This window comes from Micrasema longulum, unplaced genomic scaffold, assembly GCF_059751315.1.
Source record: "Micrasema longulum isolate JH-2025_06_02 unplaced genomic scaffold, ASM5975131v1 h1tg001540l, whole genome shotgun sequence".
NCBI classification, from domain to species: domain Eukaryota; kingdom Metazoa; phylum Arthropoda; class Insecta; order Trichoptera; family Brachycentridae; genus Micrasema; species Micrasema longulum.
Window position 1 is genome coordinate 138,378 of NW_028278723.1, and position 22,727 is coordinate 161,104.

Genomic DNA, 22,727 nt, shown 5'->3' on the forward strand with positions numbered 1-22,727 from the left:
AAATAAATACAACGTTCCGTCTAAGAGGATTGGCCCACTACTCGGTTAAAGTGTACAATCTACTTACATTATCCATAAGGACAATTAGTGAGTTCTCACAATATAAAATTGCTATTAAGAAATGGATAGTAGAGGTGGGTTGCTCACGGATCGATGAGTGGATCAAGCCAAATAGGTAAAATATGTCTACTGTTTATGAAATTTGTTCTATTGGTCTATATAAATTGGTTGTGTTTTTTATGATTATTTTAGTTTTTTATTATTTATTATGTTAATGATAATTAGGTTTATTGGATTAATTACGTTTTTTCATTGTTATTATTACGTTAACTTTGTTAATTAGCTAATTTAATGCCAATATGTGCCAAGAAAATATGTTACTCAAACATAAATAATGCAATATAATACGAGTATATAATAAAAAACAAACATAAAGTAATGAAAAACATTAAAAATATAAATAATATGTGTACCAATTATATAAAGTACTACGTTTATTGATCTAAATAAATTTTTCAAAAAAAATCTATCTCCGCACTATTTATATGTGCAGTTATTTTAATTTTAAAATTGGTTTTACATTTTGAGTCTTTTACATTTGGCAATAAATCATTAAATATTTTTGGAGCAAAAACATTGTATTGCTTTTTACCAAAGGCGGTTGATACAAATGGGACAATACAATTAATTAGTGTTGCTGAACGAGTGTTTAAATTTTGTTGGGTTCTTTTGACCTCACTTAATTTATCATAAAATTTAAGTAGTAGGCACTTCACAAATAATGGTCTTGCATCCAATATCTTTAACTCAGCGAATTCCGTTGGATACCTGAAAGGTTTTTTGAGAATGATCTTCATGATCCATTTTTGTGCTATTTTCACCGGTTCAAGGATTGAAACAAAAAAAATTCATTAGTTAACCAATTTACAAGATGAGTACTAAGAGTAAGAAGAGATACTATTCACCACTGGGTGCCGAGAGGGGAATTATGATGAGTATACTCAAATGAATATCATTCTAAAACGTTAAGAAATGTTCATATTGACCATAGAGTTAAGGATAGTCCAGAAACTGCATACGAGCATCAAAGAGAAGGCGACAAAACTTCTCATAAATGAGAAGTTCTACGTTTTGACCCATTAGTTTCTTTTTAGACGTCGCTCAGTACGCAACTCCTGATTTGAATTCAACTATGCCGTGTTTTGTCCTTTTAAAGTGTATAAATACTGCTAAGATCTTAAAGAAACAGGAAAAGATAACATTTAATTTGTAATTAGCAAATGAATTAATTAGTAGCAAATACATTAACCTAAAAAATTAATAATTTTTCCATCTTTCAGATTGTCGAAGAAATCAAAATGGAAATTTCCGGGTAAAGTGTTGCCAGGGTAGTAATTTTTTTTACCCTTCTTTGCTCATCTAGTGAGAGATCTAATGAAAATTGGACCTCGGATTAAACAATTTTGTAGTGGACATTTGACCGACATTATCTTTAAAACATCAAATTTTATTTAACATGAAATAAAAATATCCGTTTTACGAAAATTAAATTTGTTTTAGATTTTCAGTTCAGAGTTCATTTATTCAATTACTCTTATTAGATGACCTTTTACTTATCCACTCTCTTGTGTCAATCAATATTTCCGCATGCACAGTAAAATTTTAGAGAAATTAACAGATTGACTTTTATTTTTTACCTTACATTTGTGTAATGATTATATTTTTCCCATCGTGCAACATTACGCGGTGACATCAAGAATGCGCGCGGCGAAAGTTGGGCGTAGTGGGAAAATTTGTAGACACAGCCCGATGTATTCAAATATGATTCTACGCTCCTTCTGGTCTATTCTTAGTTCTATGATATCGACGTTAAAAAAACTTTCAAAAGTATATTTATTACATTTTTAATATACGTGTCTAAAAAGTTTAAAAATCTTGTCTATTTTTGTTTTATTTTCATAAATAATGTTCTCAAAGGTCGTGGTTTCTAGAACATTTTTGTTTTTATAAGTATTTGTTTAAAGCGTTTTCATCGAATACCGTCAAACTTCATAAAATAACTCTTCCCTCTATATTCCGTGTGATTATAATTGGAAAACTTTACCTATCCCGCAGAATTCACAGTAATGAGAGTACGTTTCAAAATTTAATATCCAAAAACATATAAATAATAGACAACATATTCAGGAAATAATCATAAATGAGGTTTCGGAAAGTTATATTATGTGGTTAACTTTACGAAACGAGTGGGTGGTATCAGATTCTAATATTAATTGCAGAGATTTGGATTATTTTTAATAAAGAATTTAAAAATAATCATTTTCACTTATAAATTAAACGAAATCAAATGTAAATTATTACGAAAATAAAACTTTGTTATTAGTGTTTTATTTTCATTATAATTTTTATTATTTTACAAGAACATTACCACAGTTTTGGGAGAGTACTCCTTCCACCGACGGGTGATATAAAACTAATATAGTTAACATAAAAAATTGTGTAACACTAATAACAAAGTTTTATTTTCATAATATTTTATAATAAAGTGTTACGAAGTGAATGCCGATTCAATTAAAAAATCAAAAGTGTCCAATTTTTTGTAGATAGAACTGAATGTCACTCCTAGAGAGTTATTATCACCCTCGTGAAGTAGTGGTTAGCGCGTGTGCCTACAATGCCATTTGTCTTGTGTTCAGTTCCTGACATTGTTGACATGAAATATTTACTAAATGTTATTTAGTATTTGTTTAAAGCCACTTGCCGACTTTTTTATGTTTATTAGTTTCGACACGTACCCGTTTCTTCACCAAGATAACAAGCAAACCAACAGGCGCCGTGGCGCAGTTGGTTAGACAACCAACTTAGAAACTGGCGTCGCGGGTTCGATTCCCGCCAATTGCAAGAAAAAAATCCAAGAAAGATTTTTTCTCCAATGGTATGGGTGTTGTGGTGTATTTTTCGTTACCTCCTTCCATATCCTCTCTATCCCATCTGCTGACAAGCCTCAAAATAGAGGCTTAGCGAGTTATTACTTTAAAGTTAAAAATGCGAAACCCATTATACTTCTTCACCACAATTGTTGCACATAAATATAAAACCAACACGACATGCATTTTAATAAGCAACCCTTACATATTTTAAATCGTTGGAGAAATAGTTGTAAAATGAGAGAGGGAATGAAGGGGGGCGTGAATTTAATGAGTTTACGGTGAGCATTACAATGGAACATCGTATAATGGGCTATATTGAAAGGTTATTTACTTATTGATCAAAGGGACATTATTTTTTAAAGCTTGCCTGATGTGAAATATTTCCATATTTTAAACTTTTAACGCTTCAGTATTCGGATGTAATATTTCAACTCCGGTGTCTTTATTAAAGTCATGATTAAATGAATTTGGTAATTTGCGAATTCGGAGAAATTGTTATTGTAAAAAGACCCCATTTCGTTATTTAAGACGAATATCAACATTTCTTGATCTTCTTCCATCGTAATTTGAAGGACAATAATGGCATTTCAATTGGTAAACATCTAAATTGTTAAATGATCTATATTTATATAAATGAATTTGTTATGAAGCTTTAAAATACCAATATTGTTATTTGTATAACAAACGGGTTTGATCTTATTGGGTAAAAATTTGGATACATTTGTGTCTATATATTTACGTTAAGAATTTTTGTCTATTCAATATCATTATTACAATTAACACACTGACTGTTAACAGGGTATACAAGATTGTTTCATTGATTTTTTTCTTAAGTTTTTTTTATTTAAAAGAATAGTTTTAAAATCAATTGAATGAAATATTTATTTTAAAATATATTTTTACACTAGAGTATTTCAAAGTCCCTAGATTGGCACTTGAAGCCTAAGACCTATAATTATACCATCATGTAACAGAAATGATTTAAATACGCTGCTATTGGTGTACCAATGCAGTTCCCTTTGCACCATAATTGTCGTAAAGAAATCATAATAATGTGCTATTTAGATTAACGTAGTACAACAGATATGAAAAATATTGACAACATAAACATTTACTAATTTCTACATAATTACATAATTTCTCTCAAACATAACCATATTAGTAAAGAGATAATACGTAATAATAAGTAGTGATAAAAGTATTTTTTATTTGTTACCAAGCATTTATTATTAATTTCTAAATAGACTTAAATTTAAAATGTACACACACGAGCAAAATAAGAGAGTTTCTATTTGATTAAAAGTTTATATAAAATGGTTTATTTGTATCCAATATACATTACTGATCTTTCCGGCTCTTAATTATATCTGTTAATTCGATGTTTTTTTTAAATAAAGGTAATATTATATAATTTAGTCATAATATAAATCTTTACCAACAAGCTACAGAAAGTTCCTTAGTGAGATTTTAGTAACTAGTAAAAAAACGTATTATAACCAACATTTTTTTGAGTTTGCCCAAATTTCCAACGACAAGAACTGGAATTAACTCCCTGGGGAGCTGTTAATATTAACAAAAATCAACAGAGATGAAGAACATCTGAGGAACAATAAAGAGCTCTTTAACTTCACAAATATCAACAGATGAAAAGATTGAAGGAATATAGATGTTTAAATATGGGCAGAAAATTGAATGTTACACAGTGTGCAAAGTGGCCACTTAAACCAGCCAATGACAAGTCATAAGCCTGTAGATGAATACACTTCTATATTACTGTCTCTCAAATGTAATATGTAAATGTATATAATTGTAAATATATACATTTACATATAACGTAAAATATAAATTTCAAGATCAGAGGATCAAAAGCCTAAAGCTTGAGGCTTATCGTTACAACTGCAATATAAAGTTTAGTAAAAAAAAAAGTTTTTTTTTTAAAGTACATACAAATAATTTTTTATTCGAAGTAAGTATTTGGCACTGAAAAAGTTAATTACTTCAAAATTTACTCTAATTTAATTTTTAATTATAAGTTTTAATATATATTTGTGCATAACAATTTTTGGTAATTAAAAAAATATATATAATTAAAATGCCCTTTAAATTTTCTTATTTACTTTATGCGCGTACTATTTTTCATTTTTATTATTATTAATTTTTGAAATGCATACCTAACTATTTATGTTACGTTATATTTATACTTTTCTCTTTTTTATTACGCAAAGCTTTACTTTTTCTTTTAAGTTATACTTTTACATCGTAGTATGCAATTTTGGTTTCTACATGTCTTTAAAAAAAATTGTGTTGCTGTTTATTTTTAAAATTACTACTTTGTTTGTACATACCGGTATAATTTTTGTAAATCCCTTTTGGGAATATTGTAAAATTAAATATGAAATAAGAATATAAAATAAAAATGCTCTAAACTACTCAAAAAATTTCAAAAAGTGTACCTACAGTAAATTCTTACATCAAACGCATTTTCATGTAAGCGATACATATGAGTTGTTTTACCTCTAGAATTTTTTTAAATTCTAGTAGCAAAGGTAATATTATGTTTCAAAAATTTAACAATAATTATATTATATACATTAATGATTTGTCACTGTACAATTTCAAGGGAAAAATTATTATGTATGCCGACGACATTGGACTATTCTATAAAAATCAAACAGACGTATTAACAAACAATGGCATAAACAAAGACCTAACTTTGTTGACTAAATGGACAAACACAAACTTACTTACACTTAATGAAAAAAAATGCTATATTATCCATTTTGAATCTAGAAAAAAACGTCATAAAGTAGATGCTTACATAAATAATGAACGACTTACTGAAATTGAACATGTTAAATACTTAGGACTAACAATAGACAGACAATTAACATGGACAATTCATATCAACAATTTAATAAGCAAAGTGGCGACATTATCGAGTCTTTTTTTAAAAATCAAAAACTTTGTTCCAAAAACGGAAAAAATTCTAATGTATGAAGCCTATGTAAACACTAAAATATGTTATACGCAACTATTATGGGGAGCATGATATCAAAATGACATAAACAGACTACAAAGACAACAAAATAAAATATTAAAGTTAGTATATGACCTTCCCTATTTAACTGCAACTAGAGAACTTTTAAAACAAACTAAGCAATTAAATATAACTGAACTCTTTCAACTAGAATCATTAAAATTTATCCATAAATTAGCCACTAATGTAATTGTAGACGAAGAACTTAAACTAGTAAAAAATTGTAGTCAACGTGGACATAATACGAGAATATCAGACAAATACCATATACAACTTTCTAAAACAAGACAAGGATAATCAAGACTAATGAACCAGGGACTGAAATTATACAATAAACTACCAGACAAAACTAAACAAAAGACTCAGACAAACTTTACAAAAGATGTAAAAAATATTATTTTGAACAACAGAGTATAAATGAAAAATGTATATATTATTTGATGTAAAATGAATGTTATAACCCGTAAGGGTTAATAAATAAATTTTCAAATAAAAAAAATAAAAAATAATAAAAATAAATGATTCCTATAACATTGTGTTTAAAGTGATAATTTATTACACTAGGTACGGTTACAGAATTAATGTACTGCTCAGATTTTGGCGTTAATAGTTATTGATTTTAAGGCTTTTTTCGTAATAACTACTGCACCAGAAGGCGGACGAAGGATAATATTTCTTAATCTTTGATAAACGGTTTTTAGAAGAGAAAAATAAACCATTTTACCTTTTCATAGAAAGTTATGAAGGACATTTTCAACACCCGGTGGTGAAGGGAAATTGGGTAATAGTTCAAAGGACATTGCATCTTGCGAAATAATCTGTCAGATCAGCTGAATTTTACTCTGCCAATAGTGGTATGGTGTCGATTTGATAAAATAACCCATTTCACACGGATTTAGCAAACGCAACAGAAATTGATTTCGAAGAATAATAGAGACGGAAATTTAACGATATATAAATGGTAAGTATTAATATCATTCGTCAGGCGAAATATTGGCACATAAAGGCGGTAGTCTAGTAAAACGAAAGCAAAATTAGGAAATCATACAGTTTTGCCATTTTAAAACGATTGTTTTTTTTCAATCGCGAAATAATAAAAACTAGATAAAAACAATATTTTGTAAAGGTATTTCTGTTAAAAAACAAACTTAAAAGTTTTGTGTAACTAAATTATAATTACTGTAAGACCGGCAGATTACGCCATTCGGCCTCGTGGTGTAATGATCAGCGCGTTAGCCTGCCATGCAAGAGGTCTCAGGTTTGATTCCCGCCATGGTTGATATGAAATATTTATTTATCAAGGGTGTTTTCGCACTAGAATATTTGATAGTCCCTGGACTGGTAACTGAAGCTGATCACCCTACCTTCATGTAACAAAAATTATCGAAATACGCTGCAAATGATGAACCAATGCAGTGCCCTATGCACCATTAGGTGCGGAAAGGGAATGATGATAATGATGATTACGCCATTCCAAATTTAGACTCGTAATCTGCCGGTCTAAAAGTAATTATACTTTAGTTACATAAAACTTTAAGTATATTTTTTAAGAAAAATACCTTTAAAAATTATTGTTTTTATCTAATTTATTTGTTTTTATTTTTGAATATTGCGCGATTGAAAAAAAAACATTTGTTTAAAAATGTAAAAATTGTATGATTTCCTCATTTTGCGTTCGTTTTACCAGACTACAGCTTTACAAAAATAAACGTCATTTATAAATTTTACAAAAATAAAAAAATATTATTTTAGTATTTATTTTCTTCATTTTTCATGTGCTTGCAGTGAATTCGCCAATATTCGGATGTAATACTTACAAAAGCAACTTCGGTTAAATCGATTATTTCTTTTAAATCTTGTGAAACGTTTTTTGCAACGCGTCATTTTACAAAGCTCCATTGTTCTATGTTCGCAGTAGTATGGCGGCTGTTTTACTCCTGTTTGACCACATTCCTCTAGTAATTGATTTATTTTAAAAATGGTGGCCCTTTGTTGTTTTTATCAGTTAAGATAGACAAGATTTAGTCTATTGTTCCTAAAAAGTCACTTCCTTTCAATTCAGCCTTTCTTGCATTTCAGATTTATAATAAGCCATCTTAGGGGCTCTACTGAACTGAGTGCAATGATATATAGCATTGTTCATAACTACGATGGACCTACAAGGTAAATTCGGAACTTTTTTCTCCCGCATCCATTTTAGAAAATTGATCGAGTTCATATCGTCATGATAAAGAAGAAGGCTTGGATTTTGAATAAATAAAATATAAAAAGGAATATTCAACGAATTCATCTTCAAAACGATTACCTGTGGATACAGAAACCAAAACCTCTTGTTCTTGATCGTTCTGTCAACATTTATTTGCATTAATATTTGTTTCATCCAAAAAATAACAGGCCGCTAATCCTCAAATCTATTTTTCCTCAGAGTTTTTATATAGTTTGATTACCACGCTTCTATCTATATCATAGCGTTCCATTAGCACTTTTCGTTTAGATCTACAAATTTCTAAATCGAAAACCAATTTTTCGTAATATTCTTCACAACGTCGTATTACTTGCCTTGGAAATATATATCAGCATTTAATTCCATTTATTATTTATTAACAGTTGGCAACTATTTTTTTACAATATTAAGGGATCTGGCAAAAAACACCGAAATCAAAATAATTCCGATTCTTTTTTTGGATTACGTCTTTTTTTTCCAGGAGTAACAATTTTTTTAGAGATGCTTGCAAATTTTTCTTCTTCCTAGATTATTCTAGAAACAGTTTTTTTTTATCTCACATCGGACCTAATTGTCTTTTATAATTTACTTAAATTATCTGAAAATGCTTAAAATTGACCAGTACTGAGGTTCGAACCCAAGATTTCCCGCATAGAGGTTTGCGGCACCACCAACTCGAACGACTAAAATACGCAATTTCCATGACAATATTCTGAAATGAAAATATTTTTTAAATACTCTTAATATTTTTTTTATGTGTGGTAATGTTTTTTAAACTGTTTTCACTTAATATGACCTGTCATGACGGCAACACGGCAACAAACTTTTTGTAATGGAATTAAAATGTATTAATTTTTTATTTTTGACTCACAAAACTTTTTTACCTTTCGAATCATTTCACTGGCGTTACCTTCAAACTAAATTTTAAAACACTTTTTAACAATTCTCACTCACAAAACAACGTTTGTATACAAAGATGGCTAACAAACGTTCTCTGTCACTTTTAGTTCTTCGATTTGCCACCACTTTTTCATGTCGTCAACTCTAGGGTAAATTGGAAATAAAAACTGTTTTCTAACGCGCGATTAAAATAAGGGCAGTAAAACGTTGATCGAAGTTTCTTGAAAATATACGAAAAAAAATACAATGATAATTTTAGTGAAAACGAACTAATTTAAACGATGTCACAACTAATGATAGATTCCCGGCTAATGGGAAGCCAACTGACCAATCAACTCACCAAAAAGAACTTGTTTTGTCTTACGCGGAGCAATGAGCAAGTTAAGTGGACGTTTTTATTTTTTCTTATATTAATGTTTCGTATTATCAGCGCTATGATTTTAAAGCATTTTATTTTGAAATTATTTGGCGTGTGACGTCTCAAGTTTTTTTCCGATTCTTCTAGGTCAGTTCTGCAGATTGGTCCGTTGACGGTTAGTAAACCGGAAATCTTCCACAGCTCTTTTTACTTTTGGTTGATTCATATGATTTATTGACGTTGTTCAAAGTATTTCGTTTTTATTAAAATATTTTTTTTTTTAAAATTCGGACAAAAAATTGCTGTATAATTTAATGCTCTAATTTTTACCGCACGTAAGAAAACATTTTTGTTTATAATTTCCTGATTCCAAAAATGCGATTTAAAAAAAAACATTATTATTACTTAGTTTTATAATAGATTAACAAATAAAATAACTTCTCAACTAATTACCAAAAATACGTAGTTCAAAATTATTTTATTCTACATCTTTATTTATTCGACTTTTTGTACATACTTACATATTTGTACACCGGCGGGCTTATTGTGAGGTGGCAATTTATTTCAACCAACCAATAAAATAAACAAAAATTAAATTTATATATGTAATTTTATACAAGATGTTATTTACATAATTAAATAAAAATATCGATGTACCCTGTATTTATAAAATCAAAATTTAAAGCACTTACTTTGTGGTTATTTTTTATATTAAAATAAATATAAAACAATCATAATTTTTTTAACCGACCGGTTCTAAAGCTGCACTAGCTTATTTATCAAGGTAAACTTAACTTATCAATATTATCCTTAACATACAAAACATATAGAACTAAAAAATTTAGTCTTTTTGTCGTGTAGCATTTTTTTCATTTGTATCTATTCATTCAAAAGCGTATATATTACAAAAATAATAATAACTCTATGAGGGCCAAAAACCTTGTGTTGAGTTGAGATACAACATAAAGGAAAGTGGAAGGATGTTCCCTATTAAAAAATTTCAAACCAATCGGTAGAAACAATAAAAATAAGTGGTTAAAAACAAGGTTGTATTATATTTATTTTGTTACCCGGTATTGAGTTAACGAATACTGTAGTCTACCGGATTTTTCTGTTCTGTATCTCCAAATAGTGACGTCGGTGACGTGTTCGCATCCTCCATTTTGGTATCAAATTAGTGTCATTTTGATTTTATCGCCTTTGAAAACTAGTCACCATTTAGTTTGAAGGATTATTTATATCCTGGACCAATAGTGGTTATACGTTTCCTTCCTTTTGCCTGGAAGCCTTAATAAATTACGTTGTCCCCATAATCTAATCAATTTATCACAGATGCACCATAAAAGTAATAACTTGGGCTAATAAATAAAAATAACGAGATATCTCTTTCTTTGTACTCACCCTTTATTGGAACAAGAAACGAAAGCATCAATCTACTTTTCTTTTCTTTGTTATCTCAATTTTTATTTCTTTATTTTGTTTTATATAATACATTTTTTCTATTTGAACAGTGAATACCTTCCAGGACATAACCCTTTTTTTAGGCATTCACTTATATTCCTTAATTTATGCTCCTAGTTATTGTGATTGGTATCTATAAAAAACCAAATATTCATTTTAATTTGTTTTAATGTAATATGTCAATATGTCTAAATTTTTAAATACAAGAATCGCATTCAACTCTTTAGAAAGTTGTTAATAATAAAATGATACAGCAGAGATTAAAAAACACTTTTGAGAACGGAATACAGAAGTTCTGGCATCTACAAGGCTGTGACCTGTCGTTGGCTGGTTAAAATGGCCACTCTACACATTGTGTAATATTTACCATTATGTTTATATTTAGACATATATATTTATCCAATTATTCCCTTCCATCTGTTGATGTTTGTGAAGTTAAGGGGATAAAATATGTTTTAAAGCGGGTGAAATTCATCTGATTTAATTATTTCACGTACAAACTAGACAAAGCCTGAAAATGTTTTTTGATTTGTTTACTTCTTCTTAGACCAGGTGGATTTTTCAACAACATTTTGAGTTGGCCCAAATTTTTTTAGAGAAGAACCAAATTTGAAGGGAGTTGTAAATATTAACATAATTCATGAGTTACAAGCCCTGAAGATACCTAGGCTTCTATATTCTCTTGTCAAAAGTGTTTTTCATCTCTATTGTAATATGTTAATATAAACAAGTCCCTGGGGTTTTTAAATCAAAACATACAAATATTTTTTTTAATCCCTCTCCCCAACTTTTCCATTTATTTTCCTCATCCCCAACATTCTAAAGGTACTTTTCTCTTCTTATTTAATATTTCATGTTTTTCTCTTTATTGTGTAACAGGTTCTATCATTGTATTTGTAAATAACCCTAAATGGGTGAATGTTATTATTTTTATAAAACATCTGTTGTTTTTCCTATTAAAAATAAAATAAAATACCTACTTACAGATAAATGTCTTGATTTTGAAACTACAAAAACGGTTAGCTGTAAATATAAAAAAAAAAACCTTTTCGTTATTGTGAAAACGCGCAAAATACATTGTTTTATTTAACATATTATTAAAACGAATTGTGTTTTTTTTTTATGATACGCGAAAATTGTTTGACTTTAACCTTTTGTTAATATGATTATTTTTTTAACCACATGTTAGCTGATGAATTGGCAAGGCTGAGAGCTGAGGCAGCTCCAATAGGCTTTTGGCTCTACTGCGGGTCGCCTAAATATGCTCATCGTAACGAGCTTAGGTCATGAGCCAAGTAGCAGAGCGTTATGCTCTGACAAAAAAACATCCAGACAGCATTATGCGAAGAAAGTGATGAAAAAGTATTTGCAAAGGTTTGCTTTAGACCTGATAAAGTTTAGCCTCATTAAGGGAGGGTTATCTCTAGCGCCCTTACAGGGCACTGCAGATTGAAGAAACACCTTGCTAGAATGAACCTTTCCAAAACTTCTAGATGTAGGTTCGGCCGTGCAGATGAAGAAACACTTATACACTTTCTATGTGAATGTGATGTTTAGCATCATCCTCGGGAGACATCTGGTTGGCACAAAATGAGAACTCTCGCCTTCCACACAATTACGTAGCCAGACTCTTTTCATGCCTGGGCTTGGAGGGCGAGAACTATTCACGGGGACCCGTCACAATAGATCATTACAGGTCGCAATGACGTCACGTGCTTATGTAGCACTGACCACCTTTAAAAATAAGAATAAAAAAGATCACACAAGACGAGTTATAAAAATATTTTAATTGAAATAATTTTTTTAATGAAATGAAATGAAATGATTGTGTCCAAAAGGTTTGTTTATCTTACTTTTTTAATACAAATTGTAAATTTTGATGAAAACGCAACAAAAGAAAATTTTTGGGTTAGTAAACCGGAAACTTAACACAGTTTTTTTTATCATTGGTTGATTCATATGAACAATTGACGTCGTTCAAAGTAGTTTATTTTAGTAAAAATATTTTTTTCGTTCATTTTCAAGATACTTTGCCGTATAATTCAATTCTTTCTTCCAATTCAAACACTTTTCGTATCCAATTTCCTGTAGGGTTGAAGTTCCTCATTGACCCAATGACGTTTTAATCCAGCAATTGAGATTAGTTGGGAACAAAAAACTCAAATTATTTTATTTAAATGTGTCGTTCATCTCATTTCTGAACACATAAAAAATGATATTGATGGCTTCCATTCTGTACACTTCATTTCGCTCCATCTCCCCACTCTGGAATAATATATCTTCTAGAAAGTTATCCGTGAGGGGGGTTATAACAATGTATTAGGAATGAAAAGTGTGCTCTGTTTGTTGTTTTGATGTTGGTTGTCATTATTTTTATTTTCTGCGTCTCGTGCGACATATTTTTTTATGTCCAAGATTTACTTGTTAAAATAAAACAATTGTTATTGCTACATTTGAGTTGTTTAAATGAATGTCCTTGTTATGAAAAGAAAAACGTGATAAAAGAAAATTTATCAATAAAACATAATTCTCCAATAAAATAGCAATGATGTACCAATTTATATTATTTATTGGGATATAAGCGATTTGTAAAAGCAAAAATATTATTTCATTGCCCGGGCAGATCAAAAGCACGAAGCTTACGGGTGATTGTCAATTATCGTGGTAAAATATTCCTGTGTATTAATGTTCAATGCACAAGAAATACTCTCACAAAAGTATAATGTTATTTTGGGCATACCACAAGGATCTTATCTAGGACCACTATTGTTTGAGATGCGTTTATTTAAGATTGATATATTATATATATAAAAAGGGGAAATAGAGGAAGAGAGGAGCATAAATTTAACAGATAAAGGGTAACTCTTACAATTTAATATCGCATAATGGGTTAGATTGACACGTTTTTTGATTATCGAGTAAGGATACATTATATTTCTATTAGTTTATAATTCATTTGCAATTTTTATTGGTGCATGTTAGGTTAGGCATAGTTACCTACTAAAAGCATGTAGTTTGAAATTGACAATGCAGTTTTATATTTTATGCAACAACAATGATGAAGATGTATAGTGGGATTTGCATGTTAGTTTAAGTGGTGTCCTGACGAAAAGACGGGTACGTCTCGAATTGAGAACACGTAAAAAAGGCGGTAAGTAGTTATGTACAAGTATTTGAAAACATTTTGTAGATACATTTATTGTATTTTTTTTTAATATTCCTTCCTCCTCGACAATTGTATTGTATATTATATTTCCTGTGGTCTTGTCCATTTCTCCTTGTCCATAAGAATGAAGCATCTTATTATTATCCATGGCCCTGTCATAGGTCATGTCAAATAAACAGATCTGGTGGCTTCCAAAAATAATTTCAAGGTTTTAAAAAAGTTTTGTAATCATTTGGACGAATTTATCACGTCCAATCAGTTTAATCCCAGTCAGTGAAGAATTAACTTCCCTCCTTTCTCAATCCAACAAAGCGCATATAATGTGCTTCTGGGTTACTTTCTTTCAGCACAAATATGCTTAGGCTAGCAGATTACAGAGATGTTCTCCGGGCAGCTTTGCTGTGGTGGGCCAGCTGTATTTAAGCTTTGGTAATGGGCCAGGAAGTAGAACATAATGCTCTGGCAAAAAGTACTCGGTCAGCACCATGCGAAAAAACTGTTAAAGGGTACTTGCAAAGTTTGCTTTCGAAGAAATCAAGTGAGGATTATCACTAGAACCCTTACAAGGGCACTGCAGATTGAATAAACGCCTTGCTAAAATGAACCTTTGCGCAACTTCTAGATGTAGGTTCTGCGCAGGAGAGAAAACACCTATACACATTTTATGAGTATGATGTTTTGCATCATAAAAGAAGCCTCATCCACGGGGGACCCCTGGTTAAACCTGAGGATGCTCAAGAGCTCACCTTTTATCTGATAGTTCTATACTTTATGGATCTGGGCATAGAGGGAGAGATGAAGCAAAATGTAAACTCTCGTCTTTCACACAGTATAGACCTGGACTTAGGGGGTGAGAACTTTTCACGGAGATCAGTCACAATAAATTTTCACAGGTCGCAGTGACGTCAGAAGCTTGCATAGCGCTAACTCCCACCACTAACAATAATTATGAGAATAATGAAAGCGGCCTGGCTGTTTACAGCTGAATATAAAATTGACCTTAGTGAACCTGATCACACTAATAATATTTGAATTATAGACTGGACGTTTTCTGCAGGCAGCTCCACATATAAATCAAAATGTGCATCTCATGCATTCTGACCTACCCTACCAACAAAAAATCACGAAATCTAAATAACAGTCTTTTGTCTCACTCGACGCACTATATTATTGAACACTACCACCAAATACAAGCACAGAGCAGCTTAAAATTCTCCGTAATGAAGCAAAATCAGTAATTTAAAAAAATATATTAAGATGTACGATTAAGACAGGTTTAACGACTCAGTTCTCCGCTATAAATGGAAGCTTAGCCGATTCAACACAAATAAATAACAACGCCAACATAAATTATATCATCTGAATTTTCATAACAGCTTGTTATCATTGATAGACATTTTTATTGTATTTTATGATGTGTACATAATTGATGATGTGTTAGGTAAATGTTTTTTGTGATAATTTTTTCATATTCTGTCAACACAGCACTGTGTACACAATATTTACTATAAATAAATGAGACATCAACAGTTGCACATTCAAAATCGAATTTTGTTCATTTTTATCTATCCTTGCTCCTTCACTGCTATGATTTCATCGGTATGATATTTTTTTTAAATAAACAATATTAAAAAATTAAATTAAATTTTTATCGACTATTTAATAATTTAAACGTAAGTTCATTTTGTTTAACATTAGGCATTAAATATTTCTCCGTATCCGAGTGCGTAAAAAATACATTTCTCTGCGGAAAACAAGAATCCTGGACGAGTGTTTTTGACGTGAACTTGACTCTCAAATAAAAATCTTTATAAAGGAAATAGTTGAGATAACTTTGCCTCGTAAAATAGTCATTGACGAATTCGCCTAATATCCTTAAGGTGCCGGGTTCAATCCTTGGCAAGGTTAACGTAAATTATTTTTTAACGTATTTTAATTTTACTTATGTATATATATTTATATATATATTTATATATATATATATTCCACGCCGCCTTTAAAACGCCTACATAACACCTATTATTCTATATGGATGCGAATCGTAGCACCTTACTAGTGCCGACAACAGCAAAATACTGAGTTTTGAAAATAGACGTGTCAGAAGAATTTTGAGTATGCGGGGATTTGACTTTGTGCGGAATAAAGTAATAAAAGAACGGACGCAGCAAACTGCAGTGAATTATCTCATCAAGTAGAGGCGATACGGTTGGCATAGCCATGTGCTTCAGATGCCTCCTGAAAGCTTTAACTACGCTTACCTACTTTACAATCCATCAGGTTATTGACGTCCTGGACTTCCACTTTATTTCAGAACCGCAGGACGTGAACCTGACTTGGGAGGAAGCACAGGAGCTGGCGGCTGACAGAAATGCCTAGAGGATCTTTGCGGATACCATATGTATGTAACTAGGAAGCTGACATGGAATTATGGTGGTACTCTGTTTAAAAACATAATCGTATGAGGCGTAAATATATATTATGCCAAATTATTATGAACGAATAAATAAAAAAGCACAGATATTCTTACAAGAAGAATCTTAAAGGTAAAAGCCACCGTATTGTAATGGCTGATACTTGATTTACGCACGCAGGTTCCGGGTTTCTACGAATACGCAATTTTTTTATGTGATTTTTCTCAAATCTGGATGTTCTATGCTGTTATTTTTCTCTATCATTCAGCTTCTTGGCTTATGGTGCAAATAAAAAAAGGTAAAAAAGAATTACAATTTACAATAAAAAGACTTTATTATAAATGCAGGACAGATCAAATGTCCTGAAAACGCCTTGACTTACATATTCCTTTATTTAAAATGTTCTCCATCTCTGTTGCTGTACTTAATTTTATTTTCTCCCTAGGGGGTAAAATTTAATCTTCAAACATTTTGACATAGGTACGCAAAATAATTCAACATTTTTTTTTTCATATCTTACCGTCTTGTTACATATTATGTGGTTTTGAATTTCAACAATGAATCGATCTCTACACATGTGTAAGTAATCAATACACATACATAATGTATAAATATTCCTCACCGGTTTGAATGTCAATGCTGACAGATGAAAAGGGAACATAGAAATATAAATGATAGGGGTGGATTTTGTATGGAGGGGTGAAAGCACTTTCGGAAATGACAATAATTTGTGATCCCTCTTTTGGGGATGAAAATATTGTAAAGTAGTACACTCATTCGACTTTCCGCGAGTTTGTTACAGTATACATTTTTCATTATCACCACCACATTCGATTTTCACACACATATTGAATTTTATATTATTCGATTGATATTTATATTAAAAAATAACACATTCAATTTTTCAATTCAATTTTATTGATTCATATATATGTACATTACAAAATGGAATATGATAATTCATACATATTGAAATAATAAAAATAATAAGGTTAAATTAGGTATATATGAAAGTGACACATAATTATACATATTATCCAGAGAATTATATGTTAACAATATTTTGAGTTTATCTATTTTTTTGTAGACAAGGACTGGATTCAACTCCCTGGGGAGCTGTTTATATTAATATATTACAACAGAGATGAAGAACATTTAAGAGAAGGTAATATGGAAGTCTAGGCATCTACAGGGCTTATGACCTGTCAATGGCTGGTTTAAGTCCTTGTCTACAAAAATTTGGACAAACTCAAAATATTGTTGATAAATTACCTGGTCCATGAAAAAGTACAAAAATTGAAAAAATAATATTTTCAGGCGTTGCCTAGTATGTAGGTGAAATAATTCAATTAGATGAATCTCACCCGCATAAATAAAGGTTTCAGCTCTTTAACTTCACAAACATCAACAGATGTAAGAATTGAAGAAATATGGATGTTCAAATATAGGCAGAATGGTGAATGTTACACAGTGTGTAAAGTGGCCACTTAAACCAGCCATTGACAGGTCATAAGCCCTGTAGATGCCCAGACTTCCATTTTACCTTCTCTTAAATGTTCTTCATCTCTGTTGTAATATATTAATTATATGTTAAAAAAGTAAGAGAATTTTGTAACGAAAAACTCCCTCAGAGACGTGAAAAATGTCAATTTAACAAAGAGATAGTCTTTCAAACAGGCATAAATATTGGCAGGTTGGTCCTGTATATTGGAATGTTGAACAGTCTATGCTGACGCTGTCTAAGGTTATTATCCGGAATATAAAAGCTAATGCTCCGCATAATTTCAGGATTGTCAACTTTACCGCGCAACAATCGTAAGAAAGGCGTAGTTAAATACACATTCCTTCTGGTCTTCAAACTGCTGCAACCAAGCATACCCTGGAGAAACTCAGAAGGATAAAGCCATGGATAATATCCACACTCCCTCATGTAGAGAAACCGAAGAATTGTTTTCTGAACCCTCTCTACCATAAGAGAGTACTTCAACTTACACGGTCCCCAAATCATCGTGCCACTCTCGAGTCTACTTCGCACCGACGAATTATAAAGAATTCTTAGTATTCGTGTATTACCGAAAACCTTGACAATATGCAAGACGAATCCCAACATCTTCAACGAACTACTACAAACACATAAAAATACCATACCGATACAAAACAAAAAAACTAATAATATTATATTCTTCTTGTAGTGCCTTGTCAGGTCCCCCAATGCAACGTTAGCGATCACTTCAGCGAAAGAATTCTTAAAGAAAGTTCTGCGCTACTCTTGTATTCAGCAGCCAGATCAACTGCTTATTGGTAGTACTCGCCATAGTGATACATGAGAAAATGTGACCAAAGTGGTTTCCCGTTGCCTTCTCTGGTGGATTTTCCTGTCGGAGATACCTTCCATTAGCTGGTTGGTTCTGGTTTGGAGGCGCCAGAAACTCGTTTTTCATCCTCTCGGTATCTGCTGTGATCCCATTGCCCAGGGTTTGCTACGTGGATGCTAACGAGTAAGACTAGTCAATAGTGCTGCCGGTGGAATGCAACTAGGCGTTCGCAGCATTTTAAAGAATCACACCCTCCAGCAAGATGAGACTCACTGCGACCTAACAGACAGTTTTAACCCAATAAATTCATTGAGCCAATTTATATTGCTTATTGGTGAGAACATTTCAAAAAAATAAACTGGCGTAAACTAAAAATTAAACCCGGCGTTAGTGAACCTAAGTGTGAGACACCCGACATATTTTTAAATGCTCACTACTAATAGAATTGATAACGTCACATTCCTTCCCATTCAGTAGCTGGAGTTAAATGAGTGACGTATCAACAACTAGCTTTGTTTTAGTAGTGCCTTGCGCGTGTGTTAAGTTAGGTGGGTTCAAGGAGCGTTCTAGTGCCTCACACCCAGGTTCATAGCGCGTGTTACATTTGAGGCCACATACAGCACATATGTAAGTATATTCCTAAGTAACAAAAACTATCTGCTATGTCCAAAATACCGTTTATTTTTCATAAGTATCTGCGTATACTATTTTTAAAAAATTATGATTTTTGAATCTCAGTTTATTTTGACTATATTTTGAATCAGGTTATGGTACAGTGGCTAGTGTTGCGGACTCACGAATCAGAGGTCCGAGATTCGAACCCCAGTCTACCTTAAATTGATTTCCATTTTCTAATTAAGAGTTTTTACAACTCGTTAAAAGTTTTATAGATTATAAGAACGCTAATATTTTTATTTTTTTTAATTTGTTAAAATCGAAAAAAGTTACCTTCGTTTCTTTTTAACAGGTTAGCAATCTATTTTATACATGTTTAATTAAAAATCATAAAAGAGCATTTTATTAAAATAATTTAAGGATAAAACCGTATTTTCTTTTAAAAGTCTCGTCGTAAAAATCGTAGTGTTGTTTATCCAAGCAAAAAAGGAGAAATAAATTATGTATTTTTAAGTATGGGTGTCCCACACCCGGTTTATTCACAACATAGCAGGGAAGAATCGTCTTTATAGGCAATTATGCGCAGCTTATAATTATATTTGACTATCGATACGAATGTTCAAAATAAGTTTTAATTATTGGAAAAAAAAAAATAACTTATGTCATTTATTCACTTCTTGTATAATGCCAGCTCTCCTATATGGGTGCGAATTTTGGCATCTTACCAAAGCTCAAAACACGAAACTTCTGAGTTTTGACAGTAAGTGCTTGAGAAAAATATTAGGTATAAGGTGGTTCGATTTTATAACTAACATTGGAGTCCGAGAACGGACGCAGCAGCCTCCTATAACGAGCGCCTTGACGATGCGGCGGCGGACCTGGCTTGGACACGTGCTGCGCATGCCTCAGGAGAGCTTTAACCCAAGTTGCCTCTTCTTTAAACCTGCGGGATCACGCCGTCCTGGAAGGCCGTCAATGCTGATTTTAAGACTTTATTCAACGGAATTAAGGGGCGCTGGATTGGCGTAGGAAGAAGCGAGAGTGCTGGCTGGCGATAGGGTCTCCTGGAGAAAACTGGTGATGTCCACATGCTCCACTTAGGAGCGGATGTAAAAAAAAAGAAGAAGAAGAATTTTTACTACAAATAAGTAGGTATTTCGTCTTCTGTTGTTAGCAGATAAAACGAAGAGATGATGTTGTATTCACATAAAATCGATGAAAAAGGTGTCGTGTATATTAAACTTTATTACTGACATGTTTGTATGTACATGCAGGTACAAATTATGGAAAAATATAACTTACCTATAAAAAAAGCCACCGTTCGCCACTGCCACATAGTGTAAAATAGGTTCATTGACGCCAAATTAATCCACAATACTTATAGTTTTTTCTTTTTTTTTAGACAAGTACCTACTAGATTTTACCCCCGAGAGAGAGAGAAACAGATGAATAACATTTTCGAGAAAGGAACATGGATTATTGGAGTATTGGCTAAACATTCTACATGTTATTTATACCCAGAGAACTACTTGTCATCTATTGAATATGGATTAAGCTTTGAGAATGAGCATGATTTTAGTGATGATGACTGTATGATGATATTCTGATCTCGTTCTCCAGTTTCGTAGAACAGCAGATCCGAGAAAAAAATCAAAGAGAACCAGATAATATGTTTGTACCTCCGAAAAAAAGAGTGAATTGACAATATAGGGGTGGGCACTGGCCAATGATAGTGGAAAAAAAAGTTACAAAATACCTGGTGTTACTGGGTACGCCCACACTATGTTTGTATGGAGTGCAAGTGGCAAGTATGCCTAAATAAATACAAAAAATATTTATTTATATAATATTTATTTAAATTTCAATATTACAATGTTACACATTCACACTGTTGTTGAATTGCAACAAAGCATTATTTGATATAAAAAGTATTTTAAAACAATACAATGTTTTGATAATTTATTTTTTTAAACAACAAATCTTACATTTAATGGTCACAAAAAATATAAGTACTAACAAAGGTAGATACAAATTTATTTCTACGTGATTTATTGAGAATAAAATCTTGATATGTTTTATTAATAAACTTTCTTTGTCAATATCGGATACCGGCACACCGTAACTAACAAAAATAGTAATTTTAGGGAGAAAAATTAATCATCTTTATTATTAAGGAGTGTGCTTTGAGACCCAAATTTTGTTTCTATTATTTATTTGGTTGAAATCAATATTCAAAACACAATTAGATTCTCAAAGTATTTTTCTTAATAATTGGAAGAAGAAATATTCGGCTGTGAAATACTATTTTTATCGTTTACGATGTTTTAGCAATCAAAGCTCGATATGACACCAAATCAACAAAAAAAAATCAACAAATATAGTAATATGTACATGTTTATAGTTTTCATTATCAGAATTGCTATTCATTGAATAATTTTCTGAGTGGAGCTATATGGAAAATTTTAATTTCGTGTGATGCTTTTATCAACAGATCTTAACCATAATTATTTCAATAAAATTATCAGAAACTTTGGTTCACTGTATTGTAGAAAGAGCTAATGCTTCAAACGGCAGCAATTCAACCATTTTTGGAAATAATTTGTTTCTGAAAAAAAAACTATTACATTTAAACACGAAATACCAGTAATAAATGATCCCTCGAGGTAAAACGAGCCCTTAAGATCTTAAGAAAACCACAAATGCTATTTTTTTTAAATTATATAAACATATTTTAAACAATGTTTCTTGCGTCTGACCGTAATTGTGGATTTTTATGTAAAGTTTAAAAACGTGTGCGTAAAAATATATAAGTTTTACCAATCTGAACTGAGATAAATAGTTTTCAAACATCAAATGAAGCACATTTTTTTTTATGCAAACATAATATTTCATTATAATACCAATTTTTTTAATTATTCAGATGTAAGTTAAATTTATTTTTTTCTTTGGTAACGATAACTTTGTGATAAATATACGCTTGAGCCAAAGCGCTTGGGAGCTTGAACTTAAATTTTTGAAAAGTTTAAATGATGGAATAATTGACGGACCTCCTGGTTCAGCCAACGCCTGACACCTTTCACTTACGACTGGATAAATGATGAAGTTTTCGAAACAGGGTTTAATTAAATTTTTTTCTCATGTAAAACCATTAAAAATCCAGTACTTCTTGTGTATCTTTCACACACCAAGAATTTTATTGGTTTTTTAAAGGCCATAAAAATAATGTATTAATTTTATATCAACCTCTAAACTGCACATATTACAATCAATCTTACTCAATCAAAAATACTCAAATAATAATTCCGAACGA

General features: G+C 31.2%; 1 protein-coding gene across 1 annotated transcript in view; it reads right to left on the minus strand.

The window, feature by feature from the left end:
• Window positions 1-21,299: 21,299 nt before the first annotated feature.
• LOC148274971 (maltase 1-like) overlaps window positions 21,300-22,727 on the minus strand; it is a 39,759-nt gene continuing 38,331 nt past the window's right edge. Inside the window, exon 13 of the mRNA XM_088236358.1 lies at window positions 21,300-22,022. Within this exon, the coding sequence (XP_088092484.1) occupies window positions 21,953-22,022 (70 nt within the window). The 3' untranslated portion in view covers window positions 21,300-21,952. The remainder of the gene's footprint in view (window positions 22,023-22,727) is intronic.